Genomic DNA, 19,032 nt, shown 5'->3' with positions numbered 1-19,032 from the left:
TATTTTTTAAACTAATTTAAATTTATGTAAAACAATGTTATATTAGTGACAGTTGCCCATTAACTGTTACCATCATTAATGACTTGCCATAACCCAAAAGACAAGATACACATGAACATGACAAAGACATGTTTCAATAATAAATTCAAAATAGTTTTTATTTTTTATAAATTAAAAATAAATTAAGTAGATAAAAAGTGAAAAACTTTTGTAAGCACTTATAACATGCAACCGAAAGAGTGCATCTTGAGAATACTGTCTTTTCTGTTTTCTGTTTACAGTTACAATACTCCAGAATGTACAAATTGTGTTAAGTATCAATGCCAACAAACAGAGTTAATGGATGATGCTGACACGATCAGAATGACACCGAATGATGGAAACTCCAGCTTCTAGGCACATAAAAACGAAGTTCAAACAATTGAAATGAAGAAAAAAGATATATTAGTTCTTAATATTACAAAAGTAATAATAACTACAGATAAAAATTAAAATGTCACAGGTATAAAATTATAAAATACTTTGATACAGTACAAAAGAATTACAATGGCCGATTGTTGAATCACAAGGAAAATGTTGAAAGCATATTCTTTGGAACTCTAGGATGATTTTAAGAAGCTTCGAGCAGCATCTAAACTCAACTCTTCATTCACCTAAAAGATCAAATATAATGGAAAACATAAAATCAAACAACAAAAATTTTCGTTAAATGCAATACTATTAAGGAAACAGTTTCTATTTATTGCATTAGAAGCAACATTTTTAGTCTCTTTTCCCCTTTTTGCATTATCTGTAATTTCAGGGAGAAAATCTATTACTTTCTACTTTCAACTTGTGTAAGATATATCTTTGGTAGTGTTTATTATGGAACTATGACATATATGAAAGTTAATTGGCACATACTAGTTTCTTATGGATTTGTCGGAATGCCTTGCAAAATCTCTCTGCTTCTTCTGCACCCACCTGTTGGAACATGACAATCAATGAGCTGAGTTTCACTAAAAGCATAATTGACAGCTTTATTTAATAATGACAGGAAATATCATGGATTCTCAATAACATCATCAAATATCACCACTGTCTGCAGTGCTTGCAATGGTTTAAGGGTAAATTATAGTTTGTCAAAAACAGAATTAAAAAATAGAGAAGTTGCCTGTGAGTAACATTCATTCATGCACAAAATAATAATACGAATGTTTCTCTCCTATAACCAAAACGACAAAATCCCATTACATTGGAATGCTTCTATCCTTATCTCTACAAAATAAAGGTCCAACATTAAATGAAAATTCAACTGGGAAAATCAAGTAAACCAGATTACTGTTGCCCCTTCATATGTCAAACTCCTCTTATGGAAGGGTAGGTTAAGCCATGTATGCATCTAAGACATGCCATTATTTCCAATTAAAACTTCAATATTCACATAATCAGCTTCAAACTTGATAAGGGTGTAAACAAATTTCTGATAATGTGCAATGATGCTAATTCTGGAACAAATTTCTATGCATATAATAACAGGTAAATTTTAGAATACCTTCCTAGCAGCCTCCGTCTTTAGCTTGTTCCAAAATGAATCTGTACATTTGAAGAATTCACACAAGAATAGTATGCATTAATTTTTCAAAAACATTATTCTGTTTCCTACAAGTTATAACCAAAATAAATAAATATATTGCCATGCAACTCAAGGATGTTGATGTGCTTTCTAGAAAACTGAAGTTGATAAAAACATCCCAAAGATAGTGGTACCATGTTGATCAAGTCCTTGCTTCTCAGAATCCTTATTTTCCTTTTCATCCCATGCATCTTGCCATTCCTTTACCTGAAGATACAAATTCGTTAGCTAACAATATATGCAAACATCCATGCATATAACAGATGCAGGTTCAGCATTACCACCTCATTCTGTGCTACCCCAGATGGAATTTGTCTGGATGACGCTGCTTCTGCCTGCAATTTAACTGTTATCAATTTGGTACTTGAATGCATTCTCATATATAATTCGTAAATTATTTCAGCTAAGAAACACAAATTTTGAAATTATCCGTATCTCAATTTCAGAAAATGCCACTCAAAGGAGTAAAGGCACTTGAGCTACAGAAAACCAATTGATTCGTATAAAATAAAACGTCAGCATTGTGGACACTACATATGTAAGTGGACAAAAAGTAGGAAATTATTCCAATCTTTGCATCGAATAAAAAATAAGAATAAGATGAGCATGTGGGTTAACATCATCCTAGCAACTGTAAGGCAATCTTCATAATCCAAACTTCGCACAAAGGAGGCACAGATACAGAAGGAGAAAGGTCAACGTTGTCTTTAAAATAGGTCAAGTAGCATGTGCATTAACATCATCCTAGCATTTCCCATTCATCAACCAACACAGAACAAAATAGTTAAATTAAATGATCCTTCAAACCACAACAAGCAAGAGAAAACTATTGGATTTCAGTATCTTCAAATTGTTTCAATGAAGTTCAAAAGTTGGCGCAGAATACTATGACATTTGTAATTTTCTATAAAACAAGTATCATAATATGAAAAAGACAAGGAACACACAAAGGAAGGAGGATGAGCTATCCTCCTAAACGACTGAATAATAACAATAGAATAAAAGAGTACAATACAACAAGGAAACTTGAAAGTATTTAGAACAGATGTTCCCTAATAAAAGCATGAGAAGGGACCCAGGTAAAATCCATGAATTGGATACAGCCTTGTCCCATGAAAACTCCACAGAGATGAATATCCTTAAGCATAAAATCAATCCATTTCAACGAAATACACCATTGATTTGCAAAAATCGATAGTCTTACGCTCACTGCTCTGTATTCCTACCAAAGCCTCTGGCTTCAATGCCAAGGTAAAACTGAGTACATCTTTTCTAAAATTTTCTTTCAACTCGATTAGTATATAACTAAAATACCCAATTTCACCACTAAAAACTGAAACCATATATTTCTTACCGATAAAGTCCACCCAATTCATTCTTGGACGTTGCCAAGATCTCATACCAAACCCTTTGTGTTTTATGGTATTCGTAACCTAAACCTTTCACCTCAAATTTCCTCAAGAATTGAGACACTAAAATACATCAATCTGCACTACCACCTTAAACCAACATCAAAGCCAAGATGGATTTGATTGCATTATAGAGAAGCATTACATGAAATGCGAAAATCACAACATGGGTATCTGAAAGATCGAAACTTTAACCAACAGAGAAGCCAGATTGCTAATGCAGCGTTATAGAGATAGAAAAATTAAGGAGAAGGCATACAATTGTAAACCCTAAACAGAGAGAGAGAGGGAGAAAGAGGTACAGGGTAATCGCGAGAACGAACAACGGGGAAGAGTTGGAGAAGGCGTTGAAATTCAGCTTCATCCATGCTTGCACTGCAAACCCTTTTTTCTTCTAATTCTTCGTCTTCTTGAAGGAGAAGACTTCACTGAGAACGGAGAAACGCAACCTCACTCACTATGATTATTGCTTTTTATTGTATGATCATTTCAATTGTTTTGAAAGGGGTGTATATCATTTGTATTAATGGTTTTAATAAAGGATTAATTACATTTTAAACGATTCATTTCAAAATTTTCAGTTAATTCTTTATTAAATTTGTTTAATTAGACAACATAAGTTAATACAAAATACAACTAATATAAATCCATAATAAATTTATTATTTTAATTGCAACATATGAAATCTCGAATAACTTTTATATCACCATTTATTATAATCAAAACAGGTTGTCATGAATCGCGATCACTTATTTCTCACCACTATTACAAAATCTCATAATTTGTAATAAGTAAAATTATAGAATAAAATAAGAATCACTTCATTTATTTAACAAAAAAAATTAGACAATAAAAACTCAATTAAAACATTAATTTTTTAAATATTTAATAAATATTTTTTCAATAAAAAACAATTAAAAATACTTAAATTTATAAAAAATAAAAATTAATTAAGTTTTTAATAAATTACTTAATCTTAATTTCAAACTACTTAATCTAATTCTGTTTATGTTTAACTATGAATGAATTTCGTAAAAAAATGAATATTTATTTATTTTAATATTTAAAATATATCATAATTAAATTTATTATTGATAAATTTAATATATTTACTCTTATAGTTTTCTCTACTTTCTTTAAATTATTTAGCTCCTTTACTTTTACATAAAAATAATAATGATAAAAGATACAAATAAAAAATATTTATTTATCATTTCCTTAATTTACCAATCTTAACAACATAAAATTATATTAAAAAATAATAATTTTTTTCGCATCTGTTATTCCTCTCAATTTCATTGTTTTTCCTTCACTTGTTCACACAATCAAACAAATAAAAAAAATAGTAATAAAGAAATAAAAGTATTTATTTTATCATTTTTCTTTATTCTATCAATCTAAACAACGTAAAGTTATATTAAAACTTCCTTAAAAATTGTATCTAAAAGTCAAAACTCAAATACAAAATTATTTGGTGAAAAATGTTGATATTTAGTTAAAGAAGTCACCTTCAAATCCGAGTCATCAAATTATAATGCAAAAATAGCACATGAAAAAATACAATTGAATGAGCTTTCATTTGACAAACTACGATTATTTTCATTAGAGTTGTTTATAATAATTGTTTAATTAAATATTATTACTTAACATACGATATTATAAATGATAATTCAGAATGTTCTATGTCAGTCATTTAAATAATAACATAATTAAATGAAATCCTACATATCAGATAATATCAAGAGCCAAGTTGCGGAGTATAAAGTCACTGCTTACAGTTATTCAAGGTACTTAAAAGAAAATACTAAAGCTCACTACAATGCCTATAACCCAAAAGGAGTAAGAGAGAGCCAATATTTGAAATAAAGCCTTAGGGGCAATACAATACACGGGCCTTCGCCCTAAAGAAAAGCCCAAAGAGACATGAAGTCCAGCACGGGTAGGCTGTGCAGCGGAACCATGCTTTCTCTGTTGACCTCGAGTACCTCTCACACATCTGCTCCCATCAATAAATTGATGATCATCGCAACCGTAGAAGAACAACATACAAGACAATCAAACAAGCGGGTAAGCTAGAGCCAAAAAGATTTTATCATGCAATCAGATATACTTTCACAATCCAATATACATACATCATCCAAGCATGTTATGACCTCTCAATCAATATACTAGGACTCGACTCGACTCATCCGGATACATATAATCTGGTCGAATTCAGCGGATGCTCGCACTTGTGGTGGATACCTCTGCTCACCCCCGAGTTATGTGTTACAAGTGTTACAATGAATCAATTCCCTCACACACAAGGTTAACCCTTAATGAATTTCAGGTCTCCTGCTACTCTTACCACAGGAGTAAGTCTGCTTTAAGTGAGACTAACTGACTCCTTAGAGTGTCAGGATGCAATCCTTACCTTGAATCCTTACCAAATTATATAAATAGGGCACCACCATGGACACCACTAACAGGGGCCATGGAATTACGTCCCGACCACTGAAACACGACCCTGAAATCCCACCTAGAGATTTCAAGGAATTACGCACTGACCACAGACCAATCATGTTCAATCAATCAAGTAATGTTTACCATACACAATATCTCATACCAACCTTTACAACCCATTCTCATTCATAACCAAATGTTGAATCCATACCAACTCATCCTTCTCAAACAGTGAATATATATATTTGTATTTCATATCAATACCATGTCTCCTTGATACCAACCATCTCATTTAAATCACATGCCAAGTTCATACCAAACCCATCATCCACAATCCATGAATCACATCACTCATGCATAATCATTTATCACATGCTTTTACTATAACAATTAGATTCAAGCCAGTAATAACCATTCAAGATCAGAGAAACAACCAAACTACAATGATCTTGCGATAAAAACTGCTCTCAATAAAAACTGCTTTCACTACAGAGCTCTTATTCAAGATCGGACCGGTCAAAGTCAAAATCTATGTGTTAAGGATCAGCTGTTAAAATATCAGCTCGATCCAACGGTTAACGAAGTATTAAATTACGTGTGCAGTGTTGTCAACAACACAAATTCAGTGACCTTGCGATAAAAACTGCTCTCACTACAGAGCTCCGATTAAAGATCCGACTGGTCAAAGTCAAGAATTATGTGTTAAAGATCAGCTGTTAAAATTTCAGCTCGATCCAACGGTTAACGTATTAGAAATCTTCATTTTACGAAAAGTGTGCAGTGCAGAAAAAGAGTAGCACCACATCAATCAAACATACTTGCACACCATACATTTTTATTCGACCAACAACCTCATTCAAACATCACAACCATACAACAGACCTTACCTGGAAAGGGGTTAGCAGAGGACTTCGACACCCGAACCGTGACGAATAGTCGAGGGCTGGAAAACCGTTGGAACGAGAAGAATGAATAGAATGGAACAAGAGCATGAGTTGGAAGCTGACTTACGAAGAACAGTGAACATGTATACAATGACTGAACCCTAGCAGAGCTTCACAGCTGCTTAAAGTGAAAGTAAGAGAGGTCTGAAATTATACGAATGAATAGGTTAGGGCAGGTCTTGGATCATTTAGCTCCCTATAGACTAACCCTTATGCCCATTATACCTTGGGGCAGCCCTTAAAGATTGGGACTAAAATAAAAGGGTTTTACAGTCGACGTTACCATTTTCTTTTATATATATATCATTAATTTTTTTTAAATTGTCAGAAGAACAATTTTACTATTAATAATGGGACAACTATGCGTACAATCTTATTTTTACTCAAAATTATAAATTTATTTTAATAACTTGCATAAGATTGATATTAGAGGTTGACACGAGTTGCCAGATGAAATTCAATTTGTTTAAAAAATACGACATTCTTTTCTTCTCAATATTATACGTTGCTTTGAAAGTTTTAATTTATGAAGAAACATCTGTTGCTTTAACAGAAATTGTAACCATAGTATTATCATAATAATCTGTATACACAATTTTGTTATAAAAATTGTAAATCCTTAAGACAAAATAATGGAAGTATAAAAGAAAGAACTAACCCACTACACCAAATAATGAACAAGAAGCAGGAGCTGTAGTGATTTATCATCTGAAAACTTAGTAATTAAGGATTAAGACCATGGCTTGTACAATTTATTGTTTCCAGTCTTGAAGAATGTTGACACATTTTCTTAATATTGACTTTGCACCTTCGTTCTTCTCTATCTCGTACTGATGAAGCAGCTCGTCCTTGAATCCTTCATTGACGTTGCCAACTAACGCCACGTCCATGGAAAGTTTCATGACTTCCAGAAGGCATTCTGAAGCTGAAATATGAACCTGAATTTCGGCACAAGAATCACTACTTAGTAACGATGATCACGCAAACACACAAAAAGTTACAAATCTAGTTCCTAAATTTCGGCTATTCTTTCCGTTTTGCACGTTAGATTTTTAAATAGGTAATATTTCCTAAAATGATGCATACAAATAGAACAATTTTTTGGAACAAGTTTCAGTAAACATTTCATAATTTACGTTAATCAAATATTTAAATGAATGCAATGAAAATATTCATGATTCCCAATTTAAATTGCACTTGTAATTCATGTCATTATAAATTAATTGTGTTGTCTATTGAAATTTATTTCCAAAAGTGCTGATTACCCCAGGGGTTTTTAGTTCTATAGGGCTGGGAAATCTAACTCATGAATAATGTTCAACCAAACAAGATAGTGACGTACCTGTGCAATTTTTATTGTGCTTATGCAATTGAGTATTTTTGGTGACAGAGTGTGAAATATCTGAAAAAGAATAAAGTTTATTTTAGATCATTCAAGAATTGAAGTTACTAGTCCAACTGAGAGTAAACCTCCATTACCTCCTGAACAAAAGAAGTTGCGCCAGAAAGTTCGTGATTTCCCTGGGAGTCTTTCACAACACTGTGGAGCCTTGAGCAAAGTTCTTTGATAGATAAAAAGGCTGTAGTTTTAACTGCACAACGATGGCTTTCTTAATTAAGACTAATAGAGAAATGGAAGGGGCTTTGAAAAATGAAAAATGAAGTATAAAGAATACCAGTCCATTTATGTTCAGGCGACAGGAATGCCGTATACATGTGCATTAAGCTCTTTTGCTTCTCAAGAATATCATTTATATGTGCCACATGGATACAGGAGGTTAAACAGTCAACAATTTTGTTATGTGGAACAGAAATCTCTTCAACACTGTCTAACTCTGCAAAAAGAAAAAAAAAGTCAAAAAGGGCAGTGGTCAGTAGCACTAAGCAGCTTGTAACAAGGAAAAATCAAATGATTTAAGTGGCTGGCCATTTGAATAGCCATTGAACAGTAACAGTAACAAGGAGAATCGTCCATTTCATCAAGTTTCTAAATGGGGTGATGTTATAAAACGTCTTCTATTTTCACTTTGTCTCCTATTTTCAGAAGTTTGTATTGGAACAAGTGAAAGCAAAAATGAAAATAAAAATATTTTCATTATTCCTATACAAACCTTTGAGAGTAAAAAACAATGAAACCAAATGACCCCTAAATGAAAAATCTCGGAAAAAATCGGTTCAATATCATACAAGAAACAATTCTCTTAACTATTTCTTTGATCAGCAGCATCAAACTAAACCAACTTGGCATGAGAAACTTAACCTCAAGAACTGCATTAAATGATTCATAAACATGTTGCAAGATATAAATGAAGATCCAGAATTTGTCATAACCTGTTTCAGCGGGATCACTGACCAAAGGTGCTTGCCCAGACTTTAGGGGCTCTGAATTGCATAGATCAAACAACAAGGGAAAAACCATATTAAAGAACTCTGGATTGGCCAAGGCTTTTATAACCTGGATACATACAAAAAATAATGCAACTTAATATGAAAGAATATATGAAAAATTGCTGCATTTAGTATTGGGTTTTCTTATCACCAGTCAAGGAAACTGTAATGACAATTCTATGAGCTAATAAAAAGAGGTAAACTTAACATACATATCCTAAGAGCTGTACCGGAAATTTTCTAATCTGGTCTCTTGTTTACTCTATACTTATAATTTAATCAAACAAGAAATGAATAATAGATCCTCATGTTCTTTCCAATGACTACAAATAAAAAATAAAACTGGCACAGCAAAATATGTTTTGCTCTCAGTTATCTTTGTAGTGTTATGATGCTCTCAGTTATACCTATTTTTATTTTTATCTTTGTAACTAATTCTCAATAACGGGACAGAACAACCAAGTGGTTGAGAGCAGATCGCTTCGTGTTTTGAAGCTTCCATGGATGCAGTTTAATTTCAAGATTTTAAATGTGGAATACACAAGCATGGTAGCATAACAAGACGATTTGAGATTCTGTAGATTTTTCCTAAAGCTTGACTTCCCAATTTCTGCCATCAAACTCATCACTACAATTTGGAGTGTCACCATTCTGTATTCTTTTAGAATTTAGTAGTTTCTAACACATTGATTTGTAACTTATTATGCGTTGAGTGGCAACTTTTATCCACTTTTGATTATAATTTATCTTTTTCTTGAAATTGATTATATAGCTTTGTTGGTTTCAATTCAATGTTTACCCCAAGGGAGAAAAGTTTCCCAAAATTACTAACCAGCACACACTAAAAAAATTACTAACCTGTTCAAGAGAGGAAAGTGCTGCTTCACGATACTTTTTCCCCTTTCTGGTGCATGCAGATGATACCAAATTCAGAATGGCAATGGAAGACGAGGAACCTTCAGCTAAAATTGCTTTATGGCAGGATGTACATAGAGCACCTACTGCTAGCAATAGAACCTCTTTACCCTGACATAAGTAGTAAGAAAAACAAGCACATGAAACTTGAGGCAATCGTCCATGATTGATATTTGATAACAAGTTTCTCTGCCAAATATATAAACTTAAAAGTGGCAGTCTTCATTATTTTACCTCCCATAGGCGACCAGGAATTTCCTTCATGAGAGACTGAAGCAAAACCTTATGGTGAGAAGAAAGAGATTCACCCAAAACTTCACTAAGCCTACATATAGCCTGCGCAGACTGCAGGAAACAGAAGATAAATAAGTAAACATCTATACACAAACCATGAAATCACCAAGCTGAATGAGGTTATATGAAAAAAATAGAAAAGGAAGAAAACGGAGCAAGACTAACTTTTCTTTTACTTGCCCATGATGATGATGACATGCCCTCACAAATAAGTGAAACAATTTCTTGTAAGTATAAGTGAAGAGTGATTCGTTCCCCACTTGTATATTCTTCCCATAGTTCCTCAAATAGTCCAGAGACATTTTTATCATCTTCAAATCTGCAAGACAATTTTTAGCCCACGTGAAATAAGAATACTTTAATTTTTCAATGTGAAGTTCTTAGTTTGCTATATGAGCTTCATTCAACAAACAGTTTGCTCATCTACCTTAAAATTCAGAACCAAATGCCTACAACAATATACATGATTTTCGAGAGTTAGATATAAAATCCATAATTGGCCACAATGTGAGAGCTTAAGCTTTTACCAAGTATGGCCTTACAAGTCTGATGGGAACATTCTTCCAATTAAATTACAAATTTGAGACAATATCTGCTTGGTCAGTACTTTTTCCATGATTATAAACCATGATTGAGCTATGTCAGATATATAAAATTATTCCCAGCCGGCCTATTTAAACTTTCGGAGAGTTGGAACTTGGCTTGGTGTTCTCCATAATAATAATTTTCTAAAACAAAGGACACTGCAACCATAATTAATGGGACCTCAACATGGCATTCACAACTTCTCTATTGACCTACAGTTTGCTATATTCCAAATACATTCTCAGAATTCTTTTTTTTTTTTTCCACAGAACATGAAATAATTTCTGAAATTGATGAGAATGCAACAGCATAGATAATACTGCATCCTCTGAAATTGGTACAAGAGAAATTATAGGAAAAACAAAAGAACAAGATAAATCCTACAAACCTTACCTGGAATCACCCAATGTTCACAAAGAATAACAAACTAATATTCTAAAGGACAGTGGCTGGCAGCCAATAAATAACAAGCTTCGGCTTAAAATTATGATTCTGGATTTGAAATAATGTTGGATTTTTATAAAATATAAAAATAAAAAACCATAACAGAAAAAAGAAGAGAATGTTCATAACCTTGAATAAAAAACAACTGGAATGATAACTGCATGATATCCACCAACAACATCTGCTGCCATGGATGAATAGCTCTTTAAGAGAAATGCACATGCAATTTGAGAATTCTTGTCACCAGTATGCAGAGCCGCAGTATCTTCAATAAGCTTTTGTGCTTGTGAGGCCGGTGTATACTTTAAGATTTTCGCACAAGCACTTGCAAAGGCACGTTTTGCAGCAGTACTTTTTTCCTCCTTAACAACAGGAAACAATAATCTCACCAACATATTTGCATATGGCTTGATGTCAACACCAACACTTTCAAGCAACAGCGTAATGAAATTGGCAACACCAACCCTGCACAAGCACAGAAAGCATAACTAATAATGAATATTACAAAAGTGCATCTATCAGAGACAAAGCTTAAATATAGATTCATTCCATTTATAAGAATCATATAACTATCAGCACTGCTACAGTTGCGCTAAACATTATGTGCAAGAGAAGTAAAATTTACTCATAGGCATCTTGCACCGTGTATGCATGATTGGTTGACACTTCCAATACAAATATCAGAGTATTACAAAAGTTTCCTATACAAGCTGGTACTAGAGTGTTTGGTTTGCCATTTGGAACCTTAAAACCACGATTTGAGCAAAAATTACTAGTCGTGAAGCTCTGAATTGGCATCCCAGCAATGCTTCTGCACTTCCGCCAGGTATACTCCACCAGACCGTACACAACACAGTATCAGACATTTCGTTTGGGCCAGAGGTGGCCCAGTACTTCGATATCCCGGAAGTGATTCGGTCCAGCAGTTGGATGCATATCCAGTCCCGAAATCATGTGCATCAATCCCAAAAACAAGTGTATCCAATACCGAACTAAGAATATATTTTAATTAAAAAATAAAAATAATAAAGAAGTATGGAAGAAACCACCCCTTTAAATTTTACCATTCATCTTCTATATCTTAACCTTAACCCACTCCATCTCATTGGTGAAAAGAAAAAATTTACCCAGGCATTCCACCACCGTTGCATGATAAAGAATCATAGAGAAAGAAGAAAAAAGGGGAAGGAGAAGAAAACTCTAAACTTACCAAGGTGCTTGTTGGTACATGTACCATATTATAGTATATTATTAGTCATCTAAATCTCATTTGTCAATTTTTACTATTATTCATTGTGGTAATAATATAATATTATATTCAATTTCAATGAGTACTTGGAGTGGTAATAATAATATGGTATTATGGTTGCTGGTTGCGTGTTGCTCACATGTGTAATATAACATTATATATGCCTGTGCTGGTTGCATGTTCACACGTTTTTACAACAAATACCATCTATCATTGACGTTCGACAAGTATTGTTTGCCACCAATGCTTTTCCGCAACGTACCGTTTTCTACCGATGTTCTCTCCACCAAGTATTGATTTTCACCGATACTTTCCCAACGAGTATTGTTTACTGCTGATTTTTTTTTTTGACGAGTGTTGTTAATCACCTGCCCTATAACCATTTTTAACAAACTTGACTAATATGAATCATGATACATACGTTCCGGCTTGAGGGTGAATGTTGAAGATATAGTTTGAAAAGATGAAACATACTGAAGATTGATTGTCACTTTGGCATAGAGGAAGTCATGCCCGGGATCTACTAACATTATGATTACGTGCACTACGAACTTAGGGGGTCTTGTATTGATAACATTTGTAACCAACATGTCTCATATAATACATATGCTCCTATTGGAGGGGAGTATTAAAGATATGATTTGACAGGGAAATATCTTATTTAATATTTCCTATTATTGGATATTGATTTTGTCCTCGTCGTTTTATCTTTTCATCGAAATAAACAAGAATACTCGGTGTCAACATATTCCTTCTTGATTTCTCTCTTCTCAACATGGTACTAGAGTGGTACCATCCTCTTTGACCCTATTTGTCACTATTCCTTTCAACAATACCAATGATAGGGGTATGGATAACTAAGGCCATGTTTGATATCAATTTCAGAGAATAATAAGAATGCTCCCTCTAAAAAAAATAAGGCTAAATTAAGCTTGAAGTTCCTCATAAATTTGGGTATTTTCAATTGAGTTTCTAATAATTTTTTTTTTACCTAATGAGTATTTTTATATTTTTTAACTGGGTTCCCATCGTTTAATTTTTCTGTTAACTGGGTAACATGGTTGTTATCCTAACTCGTTATATTGTTTACTTGTTTTCATGTGTTAAAAAATGTGAGGTTTTAGGATCAATATAAAACTATATTATGGTTAATGTAAAATTTTATTACTTTAATTGAAAACAAGTTAGATAACGAGATAATCATGCTCCTTAATATCTTCCATGTCATCACTTACAATGACAAGAGACTATCTCTATCACTACTATTGATGTAGATGACACTGACAATCCCTTGTTATGCCACATGTTTTCAATGAAAACAATAAAATTTATTTGTCATTTTACATGAATTGCAATATCATTTTATATTAGTCCCAAAATCTCACATTTCTTAATACGTGTAAACAAATAAGAAAAATGACTGAATAAGAAAACAATCACTTCATTTGAGAGTTAAACGGCAAGAAATTAATTAAAAAATATAAAAGTTCTAAATATTCAACAGACCAAAATAATTTAATAGGGACTCAATTAAAAATTAAAAATACCAAAGTTTGAGCAACTTAAAACTTAATTAAGCCAAAAAGTAACATAGCTTGAATTCATTTGTTCTGCTTTTTCCTTTTTCATAGGGAAACAAAATTTCAATAGTAAAGAAATACAAATGTGCTTCAATGTAGGGCAGAATATTCCCAATAAGAAGCAAGAGGAAAAGCAAAGGAATATAAAAAAATCACTCAAATATAAGAGCTCGAGCATCAGCATCATAAGGGTGACAATATATTAATTCGTAAAACAGTGAACATCAGCCAACTACTGATTGTCACTAATCCTACATGCCTTTTCTACTAACCCACCCTCCTTGAATCAACATAAGCTCGTAAAATTTCAAGGGAAAATATAATACCAAAATGACTGGACAGTTCAGGCATGCAAACAATGCAAAAGAAATACATTATATGTGATAATAAGTTAAGAACAGACCTAGTATTGAGGCCCACACCAGATCGCACTAAATGAGCAAGCCGTGGGATCAATGTGTTCAATGATTCTGCATCAACAACTTTTATGCATGAATCTAAAGTTTCCCACATAGGAGAGCCTTTGGCTATGGAAATTCTCAAACTTTCAAGCTTGTCTGACTGTATTCCTACATTTGCTGCATGAAGCTAATAAAACGAAAAACATAAAAAGTTAACATATAAATAAACAAGAGTTAACAGTGAACTTATGCAGGAATTGAAAATATAATTCAATCTAACCTCGACATAATTGAGCGATTGATCTTCTAGGCTTGATAAACTTTCAAGCATGCAGCACACTAAATCAGACATATGTGGACGAATTGCAGTTCCAGCATGCTAAAACAAGACAATAATAACAAGACACTCAGATTTAACAGCATCATAACTTAATGGAATAATAGCACTATGTTATCCTTACATCACAATCAATCATTATTCTTCTTACACAATCACAATCAGATAAACATAGTCAAAGGAAAACCAGAAAATACACAACGTATAAACTAAAAACGAAAACCCAAACAGACAATAAAAATATCCAAAATTGTGAATCCAATATGTGCAGGTTAGCACCAATCATGCTTACTGGGAAATGAATTCTACAACAGTTGGTATTCTAAATAATTGGTTTTGGGAAAGAGGTTTGAAAATTTAAGTACAAGAAATTAGGATAAGTTATACTTCTGAAACAAACAAATCTGGAAAATGTAGTACCAACCAAATCATCGGTAAGATATTAAAAATACCACACCAGAAAAATCATTGGGTAATGAACAAAGCAGAAAAAAGGAACAACCAACATCATATCTGATGAGAATAAAATAATATTTAAACAGTCTTGTGTTATATTCCATCTATATACACGACAGCCAAGTAAACATATACATCCTACTAAAGTTTGACCAAACAACTGAGATGTAAATATACAAAATTTACATATATTTAATTACAATTGGGTGGGAGAAAATTAAGAAAACCAAAGCAGAGTGTATGCAGTATGTTGAAAAGCAAAGGGATAGCAAGCCATTCCTAACCTTCGTAAGCTTCATAACAACTCCAATTGATGCCTTGCGGACACTGTCAACTTTACTCAGTATACCTTCTGCAAGTAAAAAGGGTAAAACAATATCCATTGCTTTGTGTGCATCTGTCACTTCAGTTAGAGAAACATCACAGAGCCTTGTTGTCAAGGAAGCTACACCACGGCATAGCTTTTCACCAGAAATTCTGACAGTTTCCTTTATGTCATCCATTGCACGAAATGCTCCAGACCACAATCTCTTTAAATGCTTCCCAACCTGTGGGTGGTGCATGATGAAAGAAAAACACAAAAAAATTAAAATTAAAATCAACCAGAGCTCAAATTGTAGATAGGGATGGTAAAATGAATGGATTAGATATATTTATCAAATAAAACATGAATTAGATTTTTATATAATTTTTTAACGGATCAAAATGGATGGATATCCAATTCATCAAAAAAAAAAACTATTACCTCAGGTCGTATATATTGGACAAATATATAATTCAAGAAGACTAATAAAAGTAGTTAAATTGGTTAGTTATAATTCATAATGTCGTAAATTCAAATTTTATTTAAGTGAAAGTTATATTTAATGAGGCTACTCATAATTCAATGAATCACTTATCAACTAATAAAAATTACTTATATTTGTAATGACCCAATAAAGGCATTCATCTATAACAATATGTAAACAAGATTCTCTTATTTGATGTACACATTTTATATTTCTATTTTATTCTTAATTATGTTTTAAAATTAGAAAAATGGAAATAAACTACCCACGCAAACTTCAACAGCACAACACAATATACTACAGATCACCCACTATTTTTTATCTGATTACCATTATTAATTTTATTTTCTTAATCTATAACAACATATAAAGAGGATTCTCCTCTTTGGGTACTCATTTCATATCTCTATTTACCTTTAGTTATATTTTAAAATTAAAAAACAATTGAAATAAACTACCGAAATGTTAAAAGTAACTACCCACACATTATAAATCAATCACATCCTTCAACAGCACAATATACCACAAATCACCCACTAGTTTTAATGAAAGGGAAAATCAACCATTAGTTTTCATGGAAGTGAATAGCACATCAAATATAAATAGCTCTGTATATCTCTTCAAATAAAAAAATACTTAAATAAGCATATAAACCATATTTTACCACCAGAATAAAGCCAAGTAAACAACACAATAAAAGTAGGAATGAAGAAACAGAAGACCAGAATAACTAGTACTATTTCTCCATTGACAAACATCACAAAACCCACAATGGAAAAATTTGCCCTGCTTTTTACAGATAGTGACTCACCATAACAGTAGTTACATAGGTTTCTTGTTGCCAAGTATTAGCGTCAAGAGAGAGAGACAGACAGAAAAGAGAAACCGAAAAGTAACTTTGTATTGATAAAATGTACAAAGAAAACAAGGGTTCTTTTTATATAGAGAATGAAAAGAAACTACATCAGACTGAATACAAATCAACACCTAGCATAGTTAGTTATTAGTATAATTTTCCGGATTTCTTGTCCATAATAGAATGATCAGTGACAACGCACACTTTTAAACTCAAGAAAAATATAAGTAATCTTAATGACCTCATTAAATTTCCGTCCTTGAATAATGTCTGTAAGGGCAAGACATGATGCCTCACGCGATCGCCAAAGCCTGGATCCACACTGCTCTAGTAAATCTTCAATTATGATATCTAAATTGTCATCAATGGTCTTTTTTGAATCATCCACAAGTGACTTCCATATATGTATCATTGCATCCTAGACACACAAAAAATGCAATAGCCAAATCAAGTAAGTGCCTGAAAATAAAAATTCATATACTCATTGGATATCATGCATAACATTGCATTCGAGGAAAAATGATTTTTACACTGAAAAAGGCCAGGAAAAGCTGCACAAAAGAGGAAAAATCTTACATGGAAATAGAGAACCAAACCAAAAATTTTAGGGGGTAAAACTACATTTTTTTTTTGTTTGAGGTTTGACAAAGACATTAATTATATAGCACTATAATCATTTATCATAGATTAAAACTAGGTAAAGAAATTTTCTGTATTCACCTGGAAATGCCCTAGGTAAGGATTCAATTCAATACCCGGCTTACCAGATTACATAAATGGAACTTACCTGCACATTTTTGTCAGGATCATATTGGTAGCGTACAAGCCTTGGAATTAAAGAACGTAAATATGGCTTAAGAACATCCCCTGCTTGTTTTGCTATTTTGGAAAAGCCAAAAGCAGCACCCCTCTTTGAATTCAAAGAAGCCTGATAATTTGCTAAATCCATGAACTTATATATCAAGTCCGGTTGTCCCATCTCATTTGCCAAGTTACACAACTCCTTATAAGTGTTCAGTTTTCCTCCACTAGCACTTCCACCAAGAGTTCCATCCATAAATACTTCAGTATCTTCAACAAGCTGCACAAAATAATTTCAGAAATGTAATTCAAACAAAAAATTAAAGGGAGCGAAAAAAAATAAATCACCAAGACTTATTCCACATAAAACAATTTAAAAGATATACTAGATTACTACCAACTTACTTTGACAGCTCTTTTCCGTTTCCCTGACCCAGTCAATGTACTCACAAGTGCATTCACCAAATTCTTTTTCATTGATTCATCACCAATGTCATACACAATACTCATGCCTTGAGAAGCCAACTCTTGTGTGAGTTCATTTTGTTCACCAAGAAGGTGAGAAAAAGCCTCCTGCATATTTACATTATAATCGTAAATCCAATAACACAAGTTGCAGGATTTTGCAAAAAGATAGATATAGCGAAGAACATTGTATAAAATAAATGGGTTAATGGTGTTTCCAGTCCTTAAAAAATGAACCATCTTTAGTTTTAGTGCCTGACTTTTAAGACTTTTTATTCTGTAAAGTGTTAGCTATTAATAAATACAAAGATGAAAACTCGTAAATTTAAAAGTTGGTAATTAAAACCAAAGGTAACCCATTTTAGGAATACCAAGTTACAAGATAAGTTGTGGTTTCACAGCGAGAAAAGCTCCATCATAACAATTACAATAGTTTAGAGTGCTGACATGCTCAGCCTAGCATACAACTTATATAAGCATTTCACATTTGGTATGATGCCCTGCATTTCACATTTGGTATGATGCCCTGCATTTCACTTTTGGAAACCTAGGTCAGAACCTCATTATTGCAAAGCCTCTAATTGAGGCATAAACCTAGGTAAGACCTAGTAGTTCAAGTCATTTTGCAACTGCACAAAGTTTTGACAGTTGCCTGGCTGGACAAACATAAAGTTTGACCAGTTCTAACATTGTTATTAGGTCCACAGGATAGAGGACGGTTAACTGATCCTAAACCCAATCAAAACGAACAGTTAGGTCAGATAACACTGACCAAAACAAGGATGTGAGGTCCAAACATATAAGCTGTATAGCAAACCTTTCAATATTCAAACCACCACACTAACAATGAAAACTTCAGGGGAATAGCAGTTTAATCTGCAGTATTCACATGCAAACCTTCATTTGTATCATAGGAGATCCCGATCTCATGAGTCATGACAGCATACATCAACAACCACGGTAACTCATTTCCTTACACCCCTATGATCTTAACATTATGAGTTAGGCCTTTCTTTCACAATGACTGAGAACAGAAAAAGAGCCACAGATCCACTTTAGGTAC

The 19,032-nt window shown here is 32.9% G+C and overlaps 2 protein-coding genes across 5 annotated transcripts in view; both read right to left on the bottom strand.

Moving 5' to 3' along the window:
- Nucleotides 1-226: 226 nt before the first annotated feature.
- LOC114193393 lies at nucleotides 227-3,528 on the bottom strand. 4 transcript variants are annotated; one of them, XR_003606262.1, is made up of 7 exons: nucleotides 3,327-3,528; nucleotides 1,900-1,950; nucleotides 1,750-1,822; nucleotides 1,535-1,575; nucleotides 904-963; nucleotides 546-653; nucleotides 227-392 (listed from the first exon to the last, which is right to left on the bottom strand). XR_003606262.1 is itself a non-coding variant. In XM_028083166.1 (6 exons), the coding sequence occupies exons 1-6, from the start codon at nucleotides 3,390-3,392 to the stop codon at nucleotides 600-602; spliced, it is 345 nt and encodes a 114-aa protein (XP_027938967.1). In that variant the 5' UTR covers nucleotides 3,393-3,528; the 3' UTR covers nucleotides 422-599. The 4 variants fall into 4 exon arrangements, 2 of the variants coding, with proteins under 2 accessions (XP_027938967.1, XP_027938968.1); XR_003606263.1 differs by having other exon boundaries at nucleotides 227-389; XM_028083166.1 differs by lacking the exon at nucleotides 227-392 and having other exon boundaries at nucleotides 422-653.
- A 3,427-nt stretch (nucleotides 3,529-6,955) lies between these two features.
- Nucleotides 6,956-19,032, bottom strand: part of LOC114193160 (proteasome adapter and scaffold protein ECM29) — a 30,099-nt gene continuing 18,022 nt past the window's right edge. Inside the window, exons 21-35 of the mRNA XM_028082869.1 lie at nucleotides 17,910-18,077; nucleotides 17,491-17,784; nucleotides 16,945-17,121; nucleotides 15,344-15,607; nucleotides 14,547-14,645; nucleotides 14,269-14,453; nucleotides 11,166-11,501; nucleotides 10,173-10,326; nucleotides 9,948-10,058; nucleotides 9,657-9,824; nucleotides 8,742-8,865; nucleotides 8,087-8,245; nucleotides 7,890-8,002; nucleotides 7,753-7,812; nucleotides 6,956-7,348 (exon numbers count right to left, since the gene is read on the bottom strand). Coding sequence (XP_027938670.1) covers nucleotides 7,163-7,348; nucleotides 7,753-7,812; nucleotides 7,890-8,002; nucleotides 8,087-8,245; nucleotides 8,742-8,865; nucleotides 9,657-9,824; nucleotides 9,948-10,058; nucleotides 10,173-10,326; nucleotides 11,166-11,501; nucleotides 14,269-14,453; nucleotides 14,547-14,645; nucleotides 15,344-15,607; nucleotides 16,945-17,121; nucleotides 17,491-17,784; nucleotides 17,910-18,077 — 2,598 coding nt within the window. The 3' untranslated portion in view covers nucleotides 6,956-7,162. The remainder of the gene's footprint in view (nucleotides 7,349-7,752; nucleotides 7,813-7,889; nucleotides 8,003-8,086; nucleotides 8,246-8,741; nucleotides 8,866-9,656; nucleotides 9,825-9,947; nucleotides 10,059-10,172; nucleotides 10,327-11,165; nucleotides 11,502-14,268; nucleotides 14,454-14,546; nucleotides 14,646-15,343; nucleotides 15,608-16,944; nucleotides 17,122-17,490; nucleotides 17,785-17,909; nucleotides 18,078-19,032) is intronic.

This window comes from Vigna unguiculata, chromosome 8, assembly GCF_004118075.2.
Source record: "Vigna unguiculata cultivar IT97K-499-35 chromosome 8, ASM411807v1, whole genome shotgun sequence".
Classification (NCBI taxonomy): Eukaryota; Viridiplantae; Streptophyta; class Magnoliopsida; order Fabales; family Fabaceae; genus Vigna; species Vigna unguiculata.
The sequence above is the reverse complement of the archived record's forward strand: the minus strand, read 5'-3'. Positions and strand labels throughout refer to the sequence as shown.

What these genes read in the sequence shown, in the direction of transcription:
- LOC114193393 (XM_028083166.1), bottom strand. Translation starts at nt 3,392, where the DNA reads ATGGATGAAGCTGAATTTCAACGCCTTCTCCAACTCTTCCCCGTTGTT. An exon ending in GCAAGGACTTGATCAACATG is followed by an intron (nt 1,576 to 1,749) that starts GTACCACTATCT and finishes TCAAATGTACAG; the next exon opens with ATTCATTTTGGAACAAGCTA. An exon ending in GACAAATCCATAAGAAACTA is followed by an intron (nt 654 to 903) that starts GTATGTGCCAAT and finishes TTGATCTTTTAG; the next exon opens with GTGAATGAAGAGTTGAGTTT.